The following is a 22508-nucleotide window of genomic DNA, read 5'->3' as shown; positions in this document are numbered from 1 at the left end:
CCAGACTCTAAAAAAAAAAAAATGAAAACCATACATACCACTACGGATATTGAAAATACCCGTAGTGGAATCTCATACATACCACTACCGGTATTTGTAAAAACCGTCGTGGAATCCTCATAAATTTAATTAATAATACAGTAGAAACCTGACATACCACGACGGGTATAAAAAGACCCGTCGTGGAAAGTATTGACTTACAACGACGAGTGTGTTTACTACCGGCCGCGGCCAGTAGTGGAATCCCTATTTGGCCGGTAGTGGAATCCCCTTTCTGCACTAGTGATATATAGCCTCTTACTCGAACCATAATATTTATGCCTCTGAATTTATATATCATTGTTTGAACCTATAATTAGTCAAAGTTTATCCGTCACTCTGAACAAACAATACACCGCACTAAGACGAGACAACCAAAAAATGTTCCACAAGACAACAAACAAACCAACAACGCCGCACATAGATGACAAAAACCGAAAATAATAACTCAAATATATGTCAATAACACTTATTTAAATATATGAGAAGAAAAAACGATAAAGAAGGGTGATTCCAGATAAAAAAATTACCCAAAACAACCCCGACCTCTTCAAAGTATGAATGAAGAAGAGTTTGAGAAAATAAAAAATTAGCGTCTGCTGGGGAGAGAAGAGTGTATCATGGAAGAAATCGCTCATAATATTTTTTGAAATAGATATCTCAAATTTTGTTTTTAGTCCCTATAAGAAAAATCAATATATCTACTCATATATTAAAACAAGTGTTTATTTTTAATATTTTCTACGGGATTGTATATGTCTTTAAAATCCACAATTCACTTCTTATCTATTATATAACCATTTTAAATTTATACTCATATTCATATATTTCTACGCTGACCTATATTTATACTCATATATATTTCTATTCATATATTAATACGCATGTCTTTTTTTTTTTTACAAAAAAAATCTACGAGACCTATATTTCAACTCAAATTAATACACATTTTTTGTTTTTTTTAAATTTCTACAAAGACTAATATTTCTTCTCATATATTAATACAAATGTCTATTTTTATAACGGGACTAATTTAATACTATACGCCGCCTAAACAATGCAATTTTATGCTAGTAATAGATTAAATAGACATAGTGTATATATCATTTCCATGTGAATGCAATTTTATGTAAAACATAAAAATAAATATACTAACCAAAATAAAAATATTAATTATGTTGCTTTACAAATTTATTACACTAAAAATCTTTGAAATTTAATTTACAACAAGAAACATAGAAAGCAATACAAGCATTTGAGCTAAATGATTAGTTATTTATAAACTGAAATATGTTAGTTAATAAAAGATGCTAAGGATGGATCAGTGCGATATGGAAGACCACTCCTAGCTCCAAGAGCTCTACATTTAGTAGCTGCCTGTAATACCACAAGAAAGGCATATTGTTAACAAAAACATATTTATGTATCGTTTGACCTGACTTTTTTTCTTCTTATTTAGAGCTTATGTAAACAACTTATGTAATTTTTATATATTATTATAAATTTATCAAGGTAGTTTGTGATAAAATAGCTTATAAAATTACAATTTTCACTAGTGTGAACTTATAAAATAACATAAAACTTAATTTATACTGCATAAACTATTTGCATAAGCTCAAAAAAAAAACTAGGTCAAAGTCAAACGGACCCTTAGTATGACATTGAATTTTTATTCCTAACTTTTAGTTAAATTTTCCTTAAGAAAGGTATCAAAAACAGTAAGATTAAGAGTTTAATGTTGTCCATTTATGTAACAATCTTTTGTGTGTATACTAGTATGACTATAAATCCAAATTATAACAATTTATTACTATTCTGGTTGCATCTTATGCTACTTACCACATAAGAAGCAAATGGCAACATTTTCTCTGGTGAGAAGTTGGCACAAATAGCTGCAAATAAAATAAAAGGTTTTGTTAATTTTATGATTTGTATCATCAAATCAAACAAAATATACACAAAATAGTTATTTGGTGAATTGATCAAAGTTTAGAAGATAAAAAAATAGTTTGTAAAGTGATCTCGGCCATCAATTTGAAATCAATTGGCTCACAATACTCGCTAAACAATCTTTAAATAATATTTATTATTGATGTGAGATCGGACGATCAAGATCAATAAATATGTCACACATTTATTGCGTGGAATATAAAAAGGGAGAACATACCATATAAAACTGCTCCGACAAATGCATCCCCAGCACCAGTTGTATCAATAAGCTCTGACGGCGGAATCTTTTCAGATGTTCCAAAATATAATCTCCCACATACAGATCCTATCCCTTCTGCTCTAAATTTTGTAACATTCTGGGAGGATTATGCAAAAAAGAATCAATTTAAGTATAATTTAACAAGAGATCATGTTTTGCAGATAATATCTACCTAAAACATGTTTACAATATTAGCTAGATCAACCAATTGTTAGTTGGTTCAGTGGTGATTGACACTGAATTTGGTAGGGAGGACCATGGTTCGATCCCCCACAACTGCGATTGGGAGGGGAGAAAACCAAAAAAAAAAGTAAATTAGCTAGATCAATCAATTTGATTAAATCTAGCACCATTTGATTAGAAAGGAAAAAAAAAAGCCTTGTATGGTGTTATTGATAGCAATAAGTCATTGTAGCAATTTAGAGTAACCAAAATTGGGAAGGAAAAGCTACAAGCTTTGTTTGGATAAACAACTTAATTAAGTGCTTATCATATAAATGCTTATGTATAAGTTTTTTCTTATAAAATGTTTTGATAAGTTATCCTGCAGAGCTTATGGAAATATGATAAAAACAACTAATGAACATGTCATAAGTTGTTTCTATAACCTCTCCCAAACAGTCGATAAGTCAATCGAAACAGACCATAAGTTTATAAATTGTACAAGGTTATTACCGAGGCAATGCAGGTTGGCATGACAATGCTATCATCCTTTCTCACTGTTAATGATCTCATAGAGTTGTCCACGTCTGCTTCTTCTAAGTGAGAATCCTCTGCTAGAAAGTAAATTGACACTTGCATTTAATAAGGATATTAATTAAATGAAAAAGATAAATTAAAGTTACATTTATGTCCCCGTGAGCTTAGCTCAATTGGTAGGGATATTTTATTATATATGTAGGGACCGGGGTTCGATCCCCGGACACCTATTTATCCATCTTAAAAGTGGTGTTTTTAGCCACTAGATTACTTTGAACAAAAAAAAGAAGTTACATTTACCATCTGCACATTTCTCAAGCATTATGCAGCCATCTTTTCCCAAAGTTGCAATAACAAATTTAAGTCTTGGAAGCCTTAAAATAATTGAAACTAATGCTCTTGGTATAGATGATGCCTCTGTCCATGCCTATATCAAATTTGTCATAAATAGTTACTTTAGAAATTCTCCTTAAATTAACTTATGTTCTTGTTTTACATAACTAGTAATTGTACTTCATGATATAATTTACTTGCCTGAGGAAACTTTTCTGAGCATACAACATAATCAGCCAAGTTCAATAGGTCATTCAATCCTTCCCTTGGCCTTTCAGCATCAACTAAGATGGATATATTCTGGCGAAACGCCTGCAAGATCGAAATATAATTGGTTTGGTTTAACGTTCTCGCTTTAAATATCAAATACAATTAGATCTTTTGTTACTTTCAACAATGAAAACTAATAGAAGTCACAAAAAAATGAATTGATCCATGTATAGCATTATGTTATAATTACCTCTTGAGCAATGACAAGAGTAGTTGCAGGCATCCTAGCATCAAAATAGGCAACTCTAGCTCCATTCAATGCAGATAACAATTTGGTACGCGAAAGATCTTTTGGTACCAATGGAGGATATCCTTCGGTGAATATACAAGTGCGCGTCTTTCTAAATATTCAAAGTTATATGATTAATTTATACATTATATATATGTGTGTGCATGATTGCATATTAGCTGAGATCGATCCTCTAACCACATGCTTAAGAAATTCAATTATCGGCCGAGCATGTCGCACTAGAGACAATGTATTGGTTGTTCCTTTTAAGTACTAGTGCTTAAATTGAGTTAATCATACATTTTTTGGATTGTCAATGACAAAAACTTTCATAATTATAGTTGTCTTTTCAATAAAAAGCCCTCAAGTGAGAAATTAGGAGGAACCTAGGTAAAATAACACAAATTTTGTGTAAAATCATTAAAGCAATGGTACATACGTGTGGTTGTCAATAATAATGTAGCTAAATGGAGTAGTCCCTTCCTTTGAAACCTAGAAGAAACAAATGGAAAAGGAAACAAATCATCAATGTAAGACAACCCTAAGATTGTGGGTTCTGCTTTCCTTACACATTTATTTATATTAACTTAAAATGGATGCTAAGAATTGTACCAAAAAAAAGCATGTAAGTTATTTTTATTAAAAAAAAAAGTACGGATCATCAACATATGAAACTCTCTTTAATAATTTTATTGGAGATGCTCTAAGTGAAGTAAAATGCAAATAAAAATGCTAATTTCATGGAATGAGCTTAAATAAACTCTTTCAAACACCTCCAACTAACTTACCCAAAAAAAAAAAAGCGACCAAATATAAAAGAGTGTCATTATGGTATACACATACACATACAAAAGATTCTATTTTAAAATCTTCAGTTAGATTTTTTTTTTTTTTAATACCATCTTAATTTTTTATCTCCTATTTTTCATATTAAAAACTTCCTCCTATCCCAGCATACCTCGGTTGTTAGGGACATCACACTTTATATGCGGAGCTGGAGTTCGAACTATGAGCATTCCACCTTAAGGGTGAAATTTTGATCGGTAAACTATTTGACAAAAAAAATATCGTGTACATTTGATATGTATGATATTGTACACATGTTGGAACCCACAATTTTCTACTTCTCAACATTTATTGTGTATTTTTTTTCTTTCTTTGGTTTACAATGAGCTAAAGATCGAACCCATGATCTCTAGTATTATACCCAAACTCTTCACCACTAGACCAAACCTAATGATTTATTGTGTGTTCTTTAAAACAACAAAATGTCCTCTTATATTTGTTTCTATATAATAAGGAGGGTCTAGATTTCACTTTTTCCTATAGTTTCTATGGAGAGAATCCATCGCCTTTAATTATTTTTGACATAAATTTGTAAAACCACAACACTAATACGATCATATAATTCTTATTTTTTTCAAAAGTATAATTTATGATGTTAATATAATATTAAATTGTTTATATATAATTGATATAAAAAAATTAGGTATGATCATATATATATATATATATATATATATATATATATATATATATATATATATATATATTATAGTAACTTTGAAAATTGAAACAATTTTTATCATATAAAAACCTATTAATTAAATAGTATAAATGTGCTAAAGTCTCACATACCTTTAGACTTTACAAAATAAAATTGAGACACTTTTTGGCATGTACACACACATACGTACCACAAAAGAAGAAGTGTCTACACCCTCAGCTTCTAGCTCCTCCATCAAAGCCCTACCTTGAGGGTCATTGGCAACCTAGTCATCATTACGAATTGCATATTCATTAGAAAATTAGCCCCAACCATAAAGTTGTTGAAATGTATTATATTAGAAATTAAGCCAAACAAAATAATACCTTAGAAATTATCCTAGGCTTTAAGCCCAAACGAGCAGCACAAGTCAAAGCATTTCCGGTATTTCCACCACCTTGTACCTATTGAGAACCAAGTATTGCAAACACACATTCATTAGGAAATTGTTGGTTTGAATTTTGATCTTAAAAATATAGAGAAATCCAATTCAAAGTCATTTGACAAAAGTACATAAAAATATAGAGAAATCCAATACAAAGTCATTTGACAAAAATTCATAAAAATATAGAGAAATCCAATACAAAGTCATTTGACAAAAATACAAATTGGTATGGTTCACTGTCAATTTAAATATATGCACTTGGAATATTTTTAATGGATTTTTTTTTGTAAGTCCTTGTCACAAAAGTGTCCTTGAAGAGTTATATCATTGAATACAATTTCCGGTAATTCTTAAGTGTTGTATGATTAGAACAAAAACTAAATGAGTTCTTTAAAGTGAGGTAAAAAGTTGAAGCTCACTTTAACTTTCTTTGGTTAGACGAAAAGATAAATATTATTGAAACTCGCACATACAATTCCAAATTCAAATTTGAGTAAATGCTTTAATCTAATAAATTTGACATTATCAATTAAATTAAGCAATATAGAATGCACAATTAGAGATACCCTTGCCGGATAGGACAAAATGACACGCAAAATAGAGTTGCAATTTTTAAAAATTTAGCCCAACAACAGCAATTAAAAAATAATTAGTCCCATAATCTGAACCAAACAAAAGCTAGGTCCACTTTGACTACAATTACATCATTTTAATTTTAAATATGTGACAACAAACTTTTTACTCTATTTTAATGCTAAACGGAAAAAGAAAAGAAAAAAAAACACATTAACATTTATTGGGGGAGATTAACTCCTTAAATGAATCTCAGTTACTTTGAAAAATTAATCTCTGCAGTTGCGCACGGAGAATACCTTTGATTTTAAAAAAATTAAATAGTAAATATTTTTAGGAATGCTTAACATAAGTATTTTCTTAAAGAAATACTCCCTTCATCCTAAAATAAATGACATATTTTTTACTTTGGCTACTATTTATATTATCTCTTTGACTTTATTTTTCTACTAATATGTATATGCAAATATTAACATATGAGATGTTTGATTTGTCTCAAAGAATATTTTCAAAATATATACTCTCTCCGGCCTTAATTATAAGCAAATGTCACTTTTTAAATAGATTGAATAACTAATGTATTTAGTCCACTTTTTAGACTAGATATACATTAGTTATTCAATGTATTAAAAAGTGATATTTGCTTATAATTAAGGCCGGGGGGAGTAATTTTTATAATTTTTAATAAATAGATAATTCAATATATTAATGACTAAAGTTGTGTATTGAGAAACGTGAAGGTAGTCAACTAAGTCATTTATTTTGGGACGGAGGGAGTAGTTGAAGTTGTGTATTGACAAACGTAAAGGTGGTCAACTATGTCATTTTTAATAAATAGATAATTTAATGGGTTTTGTTAACATGCGCATAGAGGGCACATGTTAAGGTATCTTAATATAGAAATTTAACATTTAATGAAACAAAAAATTTAAGGACTGAAAAGTTAAAATGCACAAATTCTAAAGCATAATTTTTATTTTTAATTCCTTAACATATATGTGCATATGTTAACCTTCTCCTAATTTAATATATTAATGATTAAAGTTATGTATTGATAAACGTGACGGTGGTCAATCGAGTCATTTATTTTGGGAAGGAGGAAGTTGTTGATGTGGGGTTTTTGTGTCAAATTAAAAAATGGGTTTTTTTTTTTTGAGGCAGGGAGGGATTTGTTAAAGATATAAAGAGTTAGCCTCTGAAAACGTCCATGGACCCACAAAAGTGATGAGTGACTCTCAATCCCTCTAGTCTACTATAAATATATAAGAAACATTTCAGTTTCTAGATTTATTGTAGAATTTATGTATTTAGATTATATTATTGTCTATATACATCAAATTTCATAATTAATCTAAAAAGTGACATGTTTCTTATATATATGATCGGAGGGAGTAATAATTTGTTAGCTTAGCTATTCGCAAAGTGTACAGTTGCAAAATGATGAGATGACGAAGATCTCTTTTAATTTAATTAATGTCTTGATAGAGGCTTTGTCTAACATGCATCACTTGAAATGGTGCATGGTGTCAAAAGTAGCAATTATACTATAACGAATACGAATTTTACAAAATTCACATTAGATTGAAATTCATAAAAAATTTGATAAAAATTAAAAATTATTTATATATTAGTGAGACCCATCAAAATTAATTATAGTCAATTAAAACACATAAACTGCTAATTTTGATAGACTAGTTTATATCATTTTGATTGGCTCAATTGAAAACCTCAAATCGTATAGCATGTCATCATTAGATAAAGAAAAACTCGGTTTAATATATCACTGATTTCAATATTAACGATTCCAATAAACGTGATAGCCTCTCTTTGAGACTTGGCGGAAGGAGTTCAAATTATTATTATAAGTCAAACACTTATAAGAGTAATTTTAAAAAATTGACAAATTTTTGGACTGAGTTCATTAATTTTTATAAGGGACTTGATTGTAATAATAAAAAAATTAATAAAAACACAAGAAAAAGTAAAGTAGAAAGAACCTTGAATTGAGTGGTTCTGTTCTTGGTGTCTGGTTTTGGAAACGATTCAACTGTTGCTAAAAGATCAACGCCAACCCCACCAAATCCAACCTGTAAGTAAAACCAACCAACCAAACAATTTCATTCATTCATTCAATTCCAATGAGAAAAAACACAAACACAGTAGTATAGTAAAAAACAAGAAGAAGAAGAAGAAGAAGACACTCACAATGACAGGATTTTCAGGCAGAGGAAGAACAGAATCCGAAGACATTAAGGTAACTATTTCAGTGTATGTTCTACTTTTGTTTATGTTGCTGTCAGGGAAACTGAAAAATTGTAAGCAATTATATGATTTCAATATTGATTGATGTATATATAATATATAAAACCAACAAACCAAACCAACCTGAATATTGTATATTATTTGGACGAAAAAATCAATAAAAGAAGAAGAAGAAGAAACTTGTTAATTTCTACTATGTATGTCATTGGTCAATGGCTATAGGCTATTTTATGAAGGAGTCATTTGGTATGAAATAATTGACTGACTTGTGAAAATTGCCCGTTTGATACGCGGAAGGAAGGATGGAACAAACACTTTGTCTGAACTCTGAATCCAATATAGTTTCGTGTTATTCGCTTCAGATTTGATTTGACTCAACACATCACCTCCGTGTCTGTGTTATTAATAATGGTGGAGTTTAGATCCACTCGATTTTCTTATTCTCCATTTTACTCCGGTACCTTTATAGATGAATTACACATGGGAATTAAAAATTCAATGGGTGAGATTAATTCTGAACTAACAACATTAATTCAACGACATTTTTTTTTGGTGTAAACCAGATATTCTATGCACAGATTAATTCATCGAGCCTTGTGGGACCCAAATGAATGACAAACTCTCTCTAAAAGTAAGCAGAGTTTTAACACTGCTGCATGTCGAAGTCAGGCCCAAGACTTGGTTAAGCTAGAAGAGACCCACGTCATCTCATCTAAGTATTACAGCAACACCAGAACTAACAACAGGTTTCTTCGTAAAAAAAAAGGTTCATGTCTTCTTCGCCATGCCTTTTTGCAGCCGTCGTAGCGCCGCCATCCATCTATAACCCACCGTCAGGAACCACCCCAAATCCGTCGTTGTATTGGGGTGACGCTGTTTTCGGAAAAGATCAGATCTGGGATGAACATTATAAATTGCGTAACCAGATAACAGAACTTACAATCAACGTGAAGTAAAGAAGAAGCTTCAAGATTCCTAACTAATCCCGTTGCCGTCTCTTTGAGAGAAAGAAGAGGACAAGAATAAAACACAGCGGTGGTAGCTGTCACGGTGGCACCAAGTAGGGGTGTACGTGGGCCGGATTGGGTTAGGTTTGACCAAAACCAAAACCCGAACCACATAGGATACTCCGGATTGGGTCGAGGAAAATAACCACCCGTTATAACATTGGGCCGGGTTGGGTAAATCCACTAATTTCCGGGTTGGATTGGGTTGGGTAGTGGGTTACCCAAATTATTTTTCTATTTTTTTATATTAAATATTTAAATGTCGAATCATCCTATTTTTTCATAAAAATAACTGAACCATATTATTTTCTTGAAAAATAGTGTAACTTTTTTCACTATAAAAAATAATCACATATTTTTCGTGTAAACCCACTAATTTACGGGTTAGATAGTTTGCTACCCAAATAATTTTTTTTGCTTTTTTTAATATCAAATGACTAAATGATGAATTATAATATATATTCATGAAAATTATTCAAGTTTTTCTTTTTATTTTTTAAATAGTGCGATAAATTATCATATTTGTTTATAAAAATTATTCAATCTTTCTATTTTCTTAAAAAATAGTATAACTTATTTTCAATATAAAAAATATTTAATGATCAAATGGAAAAATCTTTAGTATTTTCATAAAAAATATTTCAAAAAACATAGCACTAGTGGGTAAGTGGGTTTTTTGGGTTGGGTCCGGTTTTACCCGTAACCCAACTTTTTTTATGGGTTTTTCATTTTTGAAATCCATACCCACCCACTTGCCCGACCCAACCCACTTTTTTGGGTTGGATTGGGTGGGTTTGACCGGGTCAACCGGATTTGCCCGACCCATGTACACCCCTAGCACCAAGAAACTGTTGAATGTTGAATGAAAGCTGAGAAGATGGAACATAGCTGAGATGAAGAGAGTTTTAATCTCACCTATTGAATTTTTAATTGTCACGTGTCATTCATCTATAAAGGTTCTGGAGTAAAATGGAATTTAAAGAAATGAAGTGAATCTGAAGTTTCAAGGTATTTAACCCCTTGAATTAATATACGGTTAACGGTTCAATCTCTCTCATGCATAAAATACTTGCAAATATAAAAGCCTTAAACAAACTTGAGTTGAGTTCATTTCCAAAGTAACCATGGGGTATGAGCTTCAAGTTATCATATCAACTATCCTTTGTTTCCTCTTGTTCATGCTAATCAAAATTACATGGAAATCAAAAACAAAAAAATCATTTTCCAAATTATTTAGCACATCATTCCCTAGCAAAATTAGCACAACAATATGGACCTCTCATGCATATGCAGCTTGGTGAACTTTCTTGCATAGTTGTTTCATCTCAAGAAATGGCTATAGGTAATGAAAACACATGATCTCAACTTTGCAAATAGACCTCCACTTCTTACACCACAAATAATATCTTATGGATTTAAAGGCATGACTTTTTCACCACATGGATCATATTGGATGCAAATGAGGAAGATTTTTAATATGGAGCTTTTATCACAAAACGCAAATATTTCATATTATAGGATACCAAGACGCTCCAGTTCGTTTCGTAGGTACCGAAGTAGTGTCCTATGGCCACAACAGGAGGTCGAAAATGGAAAGAAAAAAAAAAGAAAATACATGGCTTCGTAAATTAAGAACCGAACTTGCTTCATTTCGTATTGTACCTTACGAAAAGATAGTCTTTGGTTTTTACGAACCGAAGTGGTGTGTTATACTAGTGAAACCCCAACACTTCATCACTTTGAAGAAAATTGAATTTTAGGACTGTGAAGGACGATTTTTAGGGTTTCAATCTCAGACAAAAACGGTTAGCAAGGGTTTCATTCAATTAGTTTCATTCATTCCCATCCATTCATCTCAATAAATTGCTACAAGAACAAATGTTTTGGGTTGGAAATTTTCGAATCTTTCACTCATACAAGTAAGATTTCAAAATAATCTCTGTCATCTCTCATTTTCTTGCTTTGGATTATTTTCGTGATTATGTTTTGAACAAGGGTTTTGATTAGGTTTTGAATTCCATGAATTTGGGATGTTAATTAAATTTAGGGTATAGGGTTTGTATTTTTAGTTTGGTTTATGTGCACCAACTGTTTGAGAAAATGCTTGAATGAGAGGGTATAACATAAATTTACAGATAAACATGTATTTATGTGTATATACATGTTGTTGTAATGTAGTTCAAGATTGAGTATGTCTGAAATTTAGTTGAATGTAGGGTCTTTATGTTTGTGATGAAAATAGTCTGAGTGCATATATTAAGATGATTTATCATTGAATGCCATGTATACTAGTATAGTTTAAATTGTAGGTTAATTGATTCTTATGCCATGAAAATAGACTGCTTGAGTTGTGTGTGTGGTTAAAATTATTGTGAAGCAAAGCAAAATATCAGTTGTTGTGTCTGAATTGGTGCAAGTGTAACTCCCATCCATTAGATTAATCTCGCGGGTCAGATTTGGAGAAGGAGAGAGTTGGGGATGGAGAAAATCCAGATCCAGCATGATTATGGTTTGGTCATAAAAGAATTAATAGTTATAGTTGTAAGTGATTGGAGTTTTCATAGTTAGTGATTTTGAAATGATTGAATATTTTTTAAGTTGAGCATCTAAATGTTTTTAGATATTGAATTTTAGAGTATTTTTTTTTTTGTAGAGCAAAGTATGAATTTGCAGTGTTTGATTTGAATTTTGTAGTGTACCGACCGGTATCTCAGGTGCATGAACAATGAGAAAAAAAATAAACGAATTTGAGAAACCTGCCTCTAATATACGATGGTTTTGGGACAATGTTGATGCTAGTGGACTTCGATCCCGCTTGAAGACAAATTACAATCAAGTTGACTGAGGGCTATTGACGACATTTACAGAGAGGAGGTAAGAGAAAAACTTGATAGTGACCTTACATTGAAAGAGGTAAGAGAAGTACTCGAAAAGGCTTACACTGATTTGGAGCCTATCACAACATATTCAGTGCGACGAAAGAGGAAGAGACACTCGGGTGAAGGGAAAAAAACGAGGAAGAAGAAACGCTCCGAAGAGGCCAGTCCAAGTCATTAGGAAGTGTAAGACCGTTTTCTTTTTATGTTTTGGAATTATTGTATTATATAATTTATTCTAATTTGTATTGACTTTTTGTGAGGTGTTACCCAACAAATAACCAGTCTATTTTTTTTTAGCTATGTGCATGAATGAAATGGGCCTCACCATAAATTTCTAATTATTTTTTTTTAAATGTTATAGTCAACAACAACGGTTTTCTAGTGTTCTCTAAAGTAGCTCACTAAAGTAGGAAAAGAGAACGATTTTTGCACATTACGTTGTTTGGTGTTGCCGTAGGACGAAAATGTCGTAGTGTGTGATTTCGGTAGTTACAATACGTACACATACAAATTCGTATTATAATTCCCAAATTGGTTTCAATGGCAAAATCGTCAAGACGGGGGCCTGATAGTAATATAGGGGGCCTAAAAAGCAATTTCCTCTCAATTTTCAGTTTTTAAAATCAACCCAAAGGTGTCAAAAAAAAAAAATCAACCCAAAGAGTAAGCTCAAATGGTAAGCCCAAATATGTTTTTTTTAAAAAAATAACAAATTTAGGTGGTGGTGCCAGTCATGAAGATTTTGTTCGCAAATTCATCCTTTTTAGTTTTTAGCGAACTTGAATATGTAATGATTTCGATCGATATAATCTACTGATTTGAATGAATGAATTGTTGTTTGTTAGTAAAAAAAAAATTGTAAATTTTGATTTCTTATCAAACTTTTATTTAATGATAGTTTAGTAATTAGTTATCACTCAACAATTGAATGATACATAATAGGAATCAGATACAAATCATGTTTCCTTCTAACAGACAAACCAAATACCTCACTCATGTCAAGTTCTTCAGCTTTCACACCATTAATCATTTTCCAATCAAAATGGAAAAGCAAATTTGCTAATAAGATTTCAACATTAATAATGCCAAATGTAGTGCCCGGACACATTCTTCTTCCAGCACCAAACGGAATAAATTGAAAGTCCAAACCTTTGTAATCAATTATGCTATCAATGAATCTTTCTGGATAAAACTTCTCAGGTTCATCCCAGTAGTTTGGATCCATTCCAACCGCATACGAGTTTACTATTACCTTAGTCTTAGCCGGTATCTCATATCCATTAATTTCACAATTTTCACTGCATTCTCGTGGTAGTAACAATGTAACCGGACCATGTAAACGCAAAGTTTCTTTTATCACTGCTTTTAAGTATTTTAGTTCATGAAGGTTTGTTTCATCGACATGCCCTTTTGCATCAAACACATTTCTTACTTCAATTTGCGTTTTTTCCATCAGTCTTGGGTTTCTGATAAGTTCTGACATTGCCCACTCTAAGGTTTTGGCTACCGTTCCACTTCCAGCACTAAAGATATCCTGAAAGAGAAGTTCACATGAAAGAAATTGCCAACAATATAATATTGATCATTGATAATGTCTTCTTCGAACTATTTTTTCAAAGTTATGTAGTTACCATAATGTATGACAAAATATTTGTCTATAAGGTCACTACAAAAAAACTCAATTTCCTAACAAAACTTGTTAGAGATTTACTTTTCACACCCCCAAAAAACTTCACACGCCCCCTGAAATTATCAAACTAACCCCATTACTTTCTAGATGCGAGCACTGTTCGCACTCTAAGTAGCGAGTGAAAATATTTTTTAGTCAAACTCAACAGTTGGCCCCTAGATGAAAAATATCATGAAAAAAAGAGTTCGCATTCTAGAATGCAAATTCAAATTCAATATTTTTTACTCAAACTAAAGCTTATAGAAGAATTTGGTTTTGGAATTTGCAACAAATTTGTATCTTCATCTTGTGTGGTTTAGAGAAGAAGATTTCACTTTGTTGGAATTTTTTTTTCAAGCCCGCCACATTTGTTGGCGGCTTCGTCCGCCAGGAACTTTTATGCCATATGTTGGCGGATTTTTTTGCTAGGAAGTGCAAAATTGTGTCAGCAAGTTATTGGTGGCTTTAGCCGCCAAGAAGTTGTAGTCAATTCTCTTTCTTATTTCTTCTTCAAAAAAATTATTTTCCTCATTTGTTGGCGACTTTAGCAGCCAAGAAATATAGCGAGAAGCTATTTGTTGACAGATTTTTGCTGTCAATTGGCTGCCAACAAGTTTTTACTTCTTGAGAACTATAATTTGATTGTTCTTGGGGGCTTTTGGCCCCCGAAATTGGTGTTTTCTTGTAGTGGAGGGTATCAGTTCAACGATAAGAGTTTGACTTTATAAGTGAAGTTCAAACTTATTTGGAACGGTCGTAAAATGGTTAACATGGTTAACAATAATTTTTCTCTTTTCCAAACTTATTTCTTTTTTAAAATGGAAAAAATACTAACCAACATGTTTGCTTTGATAATCCTATCAGACAGAGGATGCTCAAGGTTGTTCTGCTTCTGAAGCCTCAACAATACATCAACAAAGTGTTGGAATATTTTATAATATTCCAATAATATTATGTGGGCAAATATCTTTATATATAATTATATTAGCTATTTATCAATTGAGAGCCTTAATTGATTAAGTGATCAAATAAAGTAAAAGGCTAATTAGATTTCTATTTATAATTAATTAATTAATTGGATATGGGCTCAATATGAGTGGATGTCAGGATGGCCCATTTCGGAATAATGGGAACCCTAATTGGCCATCACACTATATATAGGCTATGGTCCCCAATATACCGGACACACTGCATATTGACTCTTCTCCCCATCTGAACAGTCCTAAAGGCATAAGGAGTCCTGGTTGAGGAAGAACCACAAGCCAACGGGTGTTCGTCATCCGATTCTGTTTCAGGTCAGTTCATTAAGTGGATTCATCTATCCAGGTATTCCTATAATCCTTGATAAATCAACATGTCGTAGATCCTGTTTTATATACATGCTCATATGTTTATTTGGCTTCCGCACTAAAGTAAGATTATGGATTTAATCTTTATTGTTGAGCATGTTTTATACGATGAATTAGTAAATTAATTCTAACAAGTGGTATCAGAGCAGGTCTACATGTTTGATTTATTGGGATTCTATTTTATGAACCATATATTATGTTTTTATAAATTCTGGCGATTGTTCCTTGCTGTTTAATTTGACAAAGCCTAACATATTAGTTATACATGAATTTGTGGTCTGTATGCATTCGGATAAAGGGCATATAGAGTTATGTGTTCACTGTATATTTAAGATAGCAATAATTTTTTATTTGTCCGTCAATCAATTTTTTATTTTTTTTTTATACATGATTTTGCAAAACCTTTGGATCAATGAACGTGATATTGTTCTTAATTATTTTGTTAAAATCAAGTTGACGAGATTGACATGCATGTTAGGTTTGTTTTTATAAATAAGGATACGGATCTGAGTATGAATTTTTGATTCGGTTGATTTTCAATTTTCTACTCATTAATTTTGGGTTTTGAATTACGGTAATGTTTAGTTTTCAAACCACAGTTTGCCCTTATTTATAAAGTTTCTTATATATTGTTATAATATATGGCCATTGTTATAAGAAATAAGGTTTTGGGACTTACAGCATACAAAGTACAAACTATGTATTCACCTAAAATCAATCATATAGATTGGCTTTATCACTAATTTTGTTTTGATCACATATTTTTTGGGGTCCAAATACAAACGTGACCATCATGATTTCATTAGTGATTTTTGGTGAATTTTTTTAATCAAATCAAATACTTCGGTTTGAATTATGTATAAAGCTTGCTATATATAGTTATACGGTTTTACCCATTCGGCCGACGTTATAATAGCAAATAAAGATTTAGAGTTGATTTGATTTATTCTAACAAATAAAATTAAAGTTTCCAGTGTTTTTTGACTAATTTTTCTAAATTAGATATTTGGTTTTCCTTATTTATAAAGTTTTATTGTCTAAAAATAAGGATTTGTATTTGATTTGAAATTATAAATTGATTCACATTAGTCTTATACTTAAAGTTGTATTTTGAGAAATAAGGCATATAAAGATTTGATAAATATATATATTTGTTTTTTATATATATGTAATTATTTTTTTTCCAATTGCCTTTAAATAGCAATTAATAAGGATTCTCAAAATACTTTGATCATATTTGATATGCACATAAATTAAAGCTTTGATTCTTTAAAATTTTGGGAAAATATAGATTCTATAATTATTTGTTTATTTATAGAATATAAAGTTTTGGTTTCCTTCTGTTTTGGGAAAACACAAGTATAGAATTTTCATTCATTTATTTAAAGAATCATTTAGTATATGTGAATCAATTGTAGAATGAATATTTTTTTGGTATATATAAGGATTTAATTTTAATTGAAATTAAATATTCGGTTTATTGCATGATTATGATGTTTAAGTTTATTGTTATTAAGCTTCCACAATAATTTTTCTTTTATCATGCTCTTTGGATATATTTCATGCTAACTTAATTTGCTTGTGAGTCTGTTCTCACATTAAGGGATGTCAATTAATCTTATGATTATCAGGTGACATCATAAAGAAATATGGTCTACATTTTATGGGTAGTCCCTTGTAAATTTTAGACTTTTCCCATTTGATTTAATAAATTGTCAGGTGATTTTGAATGAGTTGGTTGAAACAACATGTTGCAAAAGTAACCTCTGTTGCGTAGATTTGATTCAGTTAGAATCACATAAGGATGTATAAAATTATTCATACAAACTATTTTGGTCTACCAAAAGGTAGACACAGTTCGGCCGAATAATTACACGCATATATATTCAATTTATTAAATTGTCTAGTAATTTTGATTGAGTTTGTCGACACAAAAAGTTGCATAAAGCAACCTCCGGTGCGTAGACTAGATTCAATTGAAATTATAATAGATGTAGTATGAGATTATTCATGCGAGCTGTTACAGTCGGCCAAAAGGAAGACGTGCAGTTTGGCCGAATAATATACATACCTGTGATGGTAAATGTGTGGTAATTATTAAGTTTATCCATGTAGATAATGGTTGGTGTCAAAGGCGCACATTATCTGACAGGACTTATTACCAACATTTGATCATTACGTTGAGAGTACCGCTTGCAGTTAATTCTTACAATCAAAGATTGGGGATTGATGGTGCGCTTGGTATCTTGTTTGTCTTATAATTTACAAATAAAGAAGTGTACGCCTCTATATTAATTTATTGACATGCCTAATAAAGTCGTGTCAGTGTAGATCCATACAAGTATTTAGTGGATTACATTCACACTTATAATGATAAACATGTGACGATTATAAGGATTTATTGTTTGTCAATATTGACCGTCAGTGTTTGATCATTTACACAAAATACCACTAACAATTGATGCGATTTTCTAAGAGTTTGACATCAATGGTGCACTAGGTATTTTGGTGAGTAATTTTTTGTTCTCTATAGACTACTATAGTTTATGTATCTGCAAAATCATGTTAGAATTTTCTAACTCTTAGGAATAAAATAAGAACATTATGTTTTTTTGGATAAAGATGGAGAAACTCGAGTTCTCTCACTATTTGGTAATTTAAAGTGAATTTAAAGTGAGACTCCAGTATAAAAGGCGAGTATACTCCGAATCACGAAGGTTGTGTGATTATAAAGTTTCGAATTCCAGTGACATTGGAGGTGTTATTTGAGATGACATAATTTTTGTCATGTTTTTCTTTGCTTAAATTAAAGTGTTTCTAAAGCAATAAGGCGAAAAATAATCTCTCATTGGAGAGATAATATTTCATTCAGATTATTAAGCAGAGAAAATATTAGGAGCACATTATGTAACTTAATCTTGCTAAAGTGTTGTGGTTTCGACAATCAGGTCACTTGGTCGAAAGTTTAGTATTTAGTGTTCTATTTGCACAAATTAGTCTTATAACTATTAAAGTTAGAAATGATTCTTTAATAGAATCATTTCATAAAGTGTGCAATAAAGAAACAGTTGAAGCAAGAGAAAATAAAATAGTGCTCATTATGTAAATACCTCAAAGGATAAAGGCAAGTAAAGAATGATAAGAAAATGTGATCTAAACTGACAAATGCCCAATGATGTTGAAAGACACATCAATCTAGTGGGGAAATAAGTCGGTGAAGATTGATGATTTTTCAACTATTTATTAGATTGTTGTTACTTTGTATTTAAAAGACAATATGGTGAATCATTATGTGAATTAAGTTTTGTTTTAATGTTATAAATTTTTTATTATTATTTTAAACGAGAGATTCAATTTGTCTTTTAAATTCAAATATTATTATAGTCAATTAAGTTATGACTTGTGACAATCTAGAATTGTTGAAAATTTTGAGAAATATAAACTTTGGTCCCATGTTAATGAACATTATGAGACGAAAATTGCAAAGTCTCTTGAAGATATTGAGTTTGGGGAAGAGATATGGTAAAAGAACAAAATTGAGTGAGGAAGAATTGATTCTAAATCAATTCATATAGTTACTATTTATATAGTAAATTGGGTTCTCATAAGGATATTAGTGTTCTTTCTCTCAATTAAGTTAAGAGATTAATTCATGAAGATCAAACTCAATACCTTCAAGAATTAAAGTATGAAGTGTCATAAAGTATTGACTGAAAAGAGAATTCATGTTCGTTTTGTTTTGAAAACTCTATTAGGACAGTCACGACACTTGTTACTTATTATAGTTTTTGGAGCTAAATAAGATGGATATCAAGATAGTGTTTCTTAATGACAACATTAAGAAACACAATAAAGTGCAATCAGATGAAACTTTATGTCAATAGACACAAAGTAGATAATGTGCAAACAAAAGAAATCCATTTATTTGTTAAGAAAGTTGCCTCATTATTGATATCACAAAAGTCTCATAAGGTGATTGTCTCATTTGGTTTTGAGATGTATATTTTGGAGAGATGTGGGTTATACAGATTCAGTGGGAGTATGCTTATATTTCTTACAGTTTAATGAGTCGATTTTATTTTATTTAGTCAACAGTGATATACGATTATTGTGCGGAACCAAGAAATCACTAACAAAAGTTTAGTGACAAAAGATCTTGGGCACATCTCTTTTGTATTAGGCATTTTGATACTTGAAATTTTCAATGTATCATTCGGTTATCACAAAAGAGGTATATCAATAAAGTTGAAAGTAAATTCGACATAAGGTCAATAAGCTAAGAGACTGCCTTAATTATAAAGGGAGACTATCTAGTCTCAATCATTGTTCAAAAGAAAAATCTGAAAATTCAGAAAATAAAGTATTTTCATATATGCTTCAGCTTTGAGAAACTTATGTACGATCTTACTTATACGCATCCGGAAATAGTGTATATAAGATCATTTGGCAGATACTTGAGTAATTCAAAATTTGAATTGTTAAAATGAGGCAACCATAAAGATTGTTATAGAGAACAATAATTTGTGCTCACATATCGGAGATCTAACAATTTGGAGATCATTAGGATGTTCGACTCCGATCCTTTTAGAATGTCTATATTTAATGGACATTCTAACTCAAGAAATGACTATTGGTATTTATGTCACTTGGTTGCATAAAGTAAAAAGTTTTGAAAGACAAATTAGTCGGACAATGTTGTTGTTGGATGATAGAACATATAGAGATAAAGTTTATGCTAGCTGACTCACTAATCAAAGACGTGACACCTAAGGTCTTTCATATTATTTTTGTCACTAAGGATGTCTTGGATTAGTGGGAGTCTCTAATTTGTTATGTTCTAACTTTGGTATTGATAAAGATACATGTTTTGTTAAGGTTTTCTGCAGAAATAAAGTTTGAGGTTATTATTGTTATAACCGGTTATGTATCTTTGGTGCAAATATTGAATTTGCAAACTTCAGTTTGATCTCACTAAAGTTTTCAGTTGGACCAGTTGGAAATAGGCATGATTTAGAGATCACATTGCATGAAATTTCCATGCCACTCATCCATATCAGATCTATGTCGTCAAGTACATTGATGTGGTGGTCGTCGGGGTTCCGTCACGTTATACGTCAGTGACGACAGCCGCGGTGGTCCCATTATTGGTGTATGAGATGGACCGGATTGTAAGGTTGAAATCTAAAGATAAATAGCATTCGGATGCGCGCCTAAGGAACAATGATATAATTATAACGATATGTAGCCCAAGTGGGAGATTGTTGGAATATTTTATAATATTCCAATAATATTATGTGGGCAAATATCTTTATATATAATTATATTAGCTATTTATCAATTGAGAGCCTTAATTGATTAAGTGATCAAATAAAGTAAAAGGCTAATTAGATTTCTATTTATAATTAATTAATTAATTGGATATGGGCTCAATATGAGTGGATGTCAGGATGGCCCATTTCGGAATAATGGGAACCCTAATTGGCCATCACACTATATATAGGCTATGGTCCCCAATATACCGGACACACTGCATATTGACTCTTCTCCCCATCTGAACAGTCCTAAAGGCATAAGGAGTCCTGGTTGAGGAAGAACCACAAGCCAACGGGTGTTCGTCATCCGATTCTGTTTCAGGTCAGTTCATTAAGTGGATTCATCTATCCAGGTATTCCTATAATCCTTGATAAATCAACATGTCGTAGATCCTGTTTTATATACATGCTCATATGTTTATTTGGCTTCCGCACTAAAGTAAGATTATGGATTTAATCTTTATTGTTGAGCATGTTTTATACGATGAATTAGTAAATTAATTCTAACACAAAGTCTTCACCTTCTTTTTCTAAACTTGTATCCAATTGATGATATCTAAGAATTTTCTCAAGAATCCTATCAATTTCTTTATGCATCTTCTCAGCTTTAGATCTTATACCTGTCAAATAATGAAGCACTTTAAAAGAAGGAAACAAATCAGCTACAGAAAAACCACCAACTAATCTTGAAACATCCTTCATAGCAACCATAAATGCTTCTTGATCTTCAGATTTTCCACCTAAGGCAATTCTTGATGTTAAGCCATAAGCAAATAAATTAATCATCTTAGTAAGATTAATAGATGACCCTTCACTCAAACCTATCTCCTTAACAATATTTGACACCTCATGTTCCCTAATTGATTTAAATGATTCAACACGTTTTGGTGTTAATAGTTCAAAAGTGCAAATTTTTCTCATTTGTCTCCAATAACTACCATAAGGTGAAAATGTCATGCCTTTTAAACCATAGGTTATAATATCAGCAGCTAGAATATGTGGCCTATTTGAAAATTTTGTGTCATGTGTTTTCATTATTTCTTTGGCAATTTCAGGGGAAGAAACAACTATGATTGAAATTTCACCTAGTTTTATATGCATTAATGGACCATATTTTTGTGATAATTTTGTTAGGCTACGATGAAGCAATGAACCAAGTTGGTGTAAGTTTCCTATAAGAGGTAGTTTTGGTGGACCTGGTGGTAACTTGGAGTTTGAAGGCTTTGATTTTTTTGATATCCAAATTAGGATAAAGACTATGGATACAAAGAAGGGTATGATGAACATAGGTGATGAAATATTTTTGGGTTCAACCTCCATGATTTCTGAAGAAGAATAGCTATCTTAGATGTCAAATTAATTATGAACCTATTTGAATATATCTTGGCACCAATAATATTGGAAGGCACACAAAGGTTTTTATATCAAGAAAAAGACTTAAATAAAGGTTCAGTTTAATGTGCAGAAGTAAAATAGTTTTACATCATGCACAAGTTTGTTTTCTTTCATATGATTCAATAACGGGATTTAATGATTCAACTGTGCAAACAAATTTTTGTATAGTGCAAAAATAAATTTGTATATATAGTGCAAGATTTATGTCACTTTTGAACCACAAAATTATTCACGCTGTATGGTAACGTTATTTTTCCTTGCTTAATTTTTTTTCTTCTATTTTACAGACTAATTAAATGTTTTTATCATAATTTATGACAATAAAAAGTATATTTTTTTTTTTATAAGCAAA

General features: G+C 31.1%; 2 protein-coding genes across 9 annotated transcripts; both read right to left on the bottom strand.

Annotated features, from left to right (window-relative positions):
* Positions 1-1120: 1120 nt before the first annotated feature.
* Positions 1121-8981, bottom strand: LOC123912961 (ribokinase-like). Of its 8 annotated transcripts, none has more exons than XM_045963553.1 (13): positions 8669-8981; positions 8489-8588; positions 8281-8370; positions 5652-5729; positions 5477-5551; positions 4215-4271; positions 3741-3887; positions 3482-3592; positions 3248-3374; positions 2924-3024; positions 2207-2345; positions 1879-1931; positions 1121-1416 (listed from the first exon to the last, which is right to left on the bottom strand). In XM_045963553.1, the coding sequence occupies exons 2-13, from the start codon at positions 8531-8533 to the stop codon at positions 1333-1335; spliced, it is 1107 nt and encodes a 368-aa protein (XP_045819509.1). In that variant the 5' UTR covers positions 8534-8588; positions 8669-8981; the 3' UTR covers positions 1121-1332. The 8 variants fall into 8 exon arrangements, with proteins under 8 accessions (XP_045819509.1, XP_045819506.1, XP_045819508.1 ...); XM_045963550.1 differs by having other exon boundaries at positions 3741-3891; positions 4219-4271; positions 8489-8576; XM_045963552.1 differs by having other exon boundaries at positions 3741-3891; positions 4219-4271; positions 8489-8595; positions 8670-8981.
* A 4310-nt stretch (positions 8982-13291) lies between these two features.
* LOC123912960 (cytochrome P450 71D10-like) lies at positions 13292-22164 on the bottom strand. The gene is made up of 3 exons (XM_045963549.1): positions 21277-22164; positions 14936-15021; positions 13292-13965 (listed from the first exon to the last, which is right to left on the bottom strand). The coding sequence occupies exons 1-3, from the start codon at positions 22079-22081 to the stop codon at positions 13345-13347; spliced, it is 1512 nt and encodes a 503-aa protein (XP_045819505.1). The 5' UTR covers positions 22082-22164; the 3' UTR covers positions 13292-13344.
* Between the last annotated feature and the right edge of the window lie 344 nt (positions 22165-22508).

The sequence above is a fragment of the Trifolium pratense genome, linkage group LG3 (assembly GCF_020283565.1).
Source record: "Trifolium pratense cultivar HEN17-A07 linkage group LG3, ARS_RC_1.1, whole genome shotgun sequence".
Taxonomy (NCBI): Eukaryota; Viridiplantae; Streptophyta; class Magnoliopsida; order Fabales; family Fabaceae; genus Trifolium; species Trifolium pratense.
This window is presented reverse-complemented; position numbering and strand designations above follow the sequence as displayed.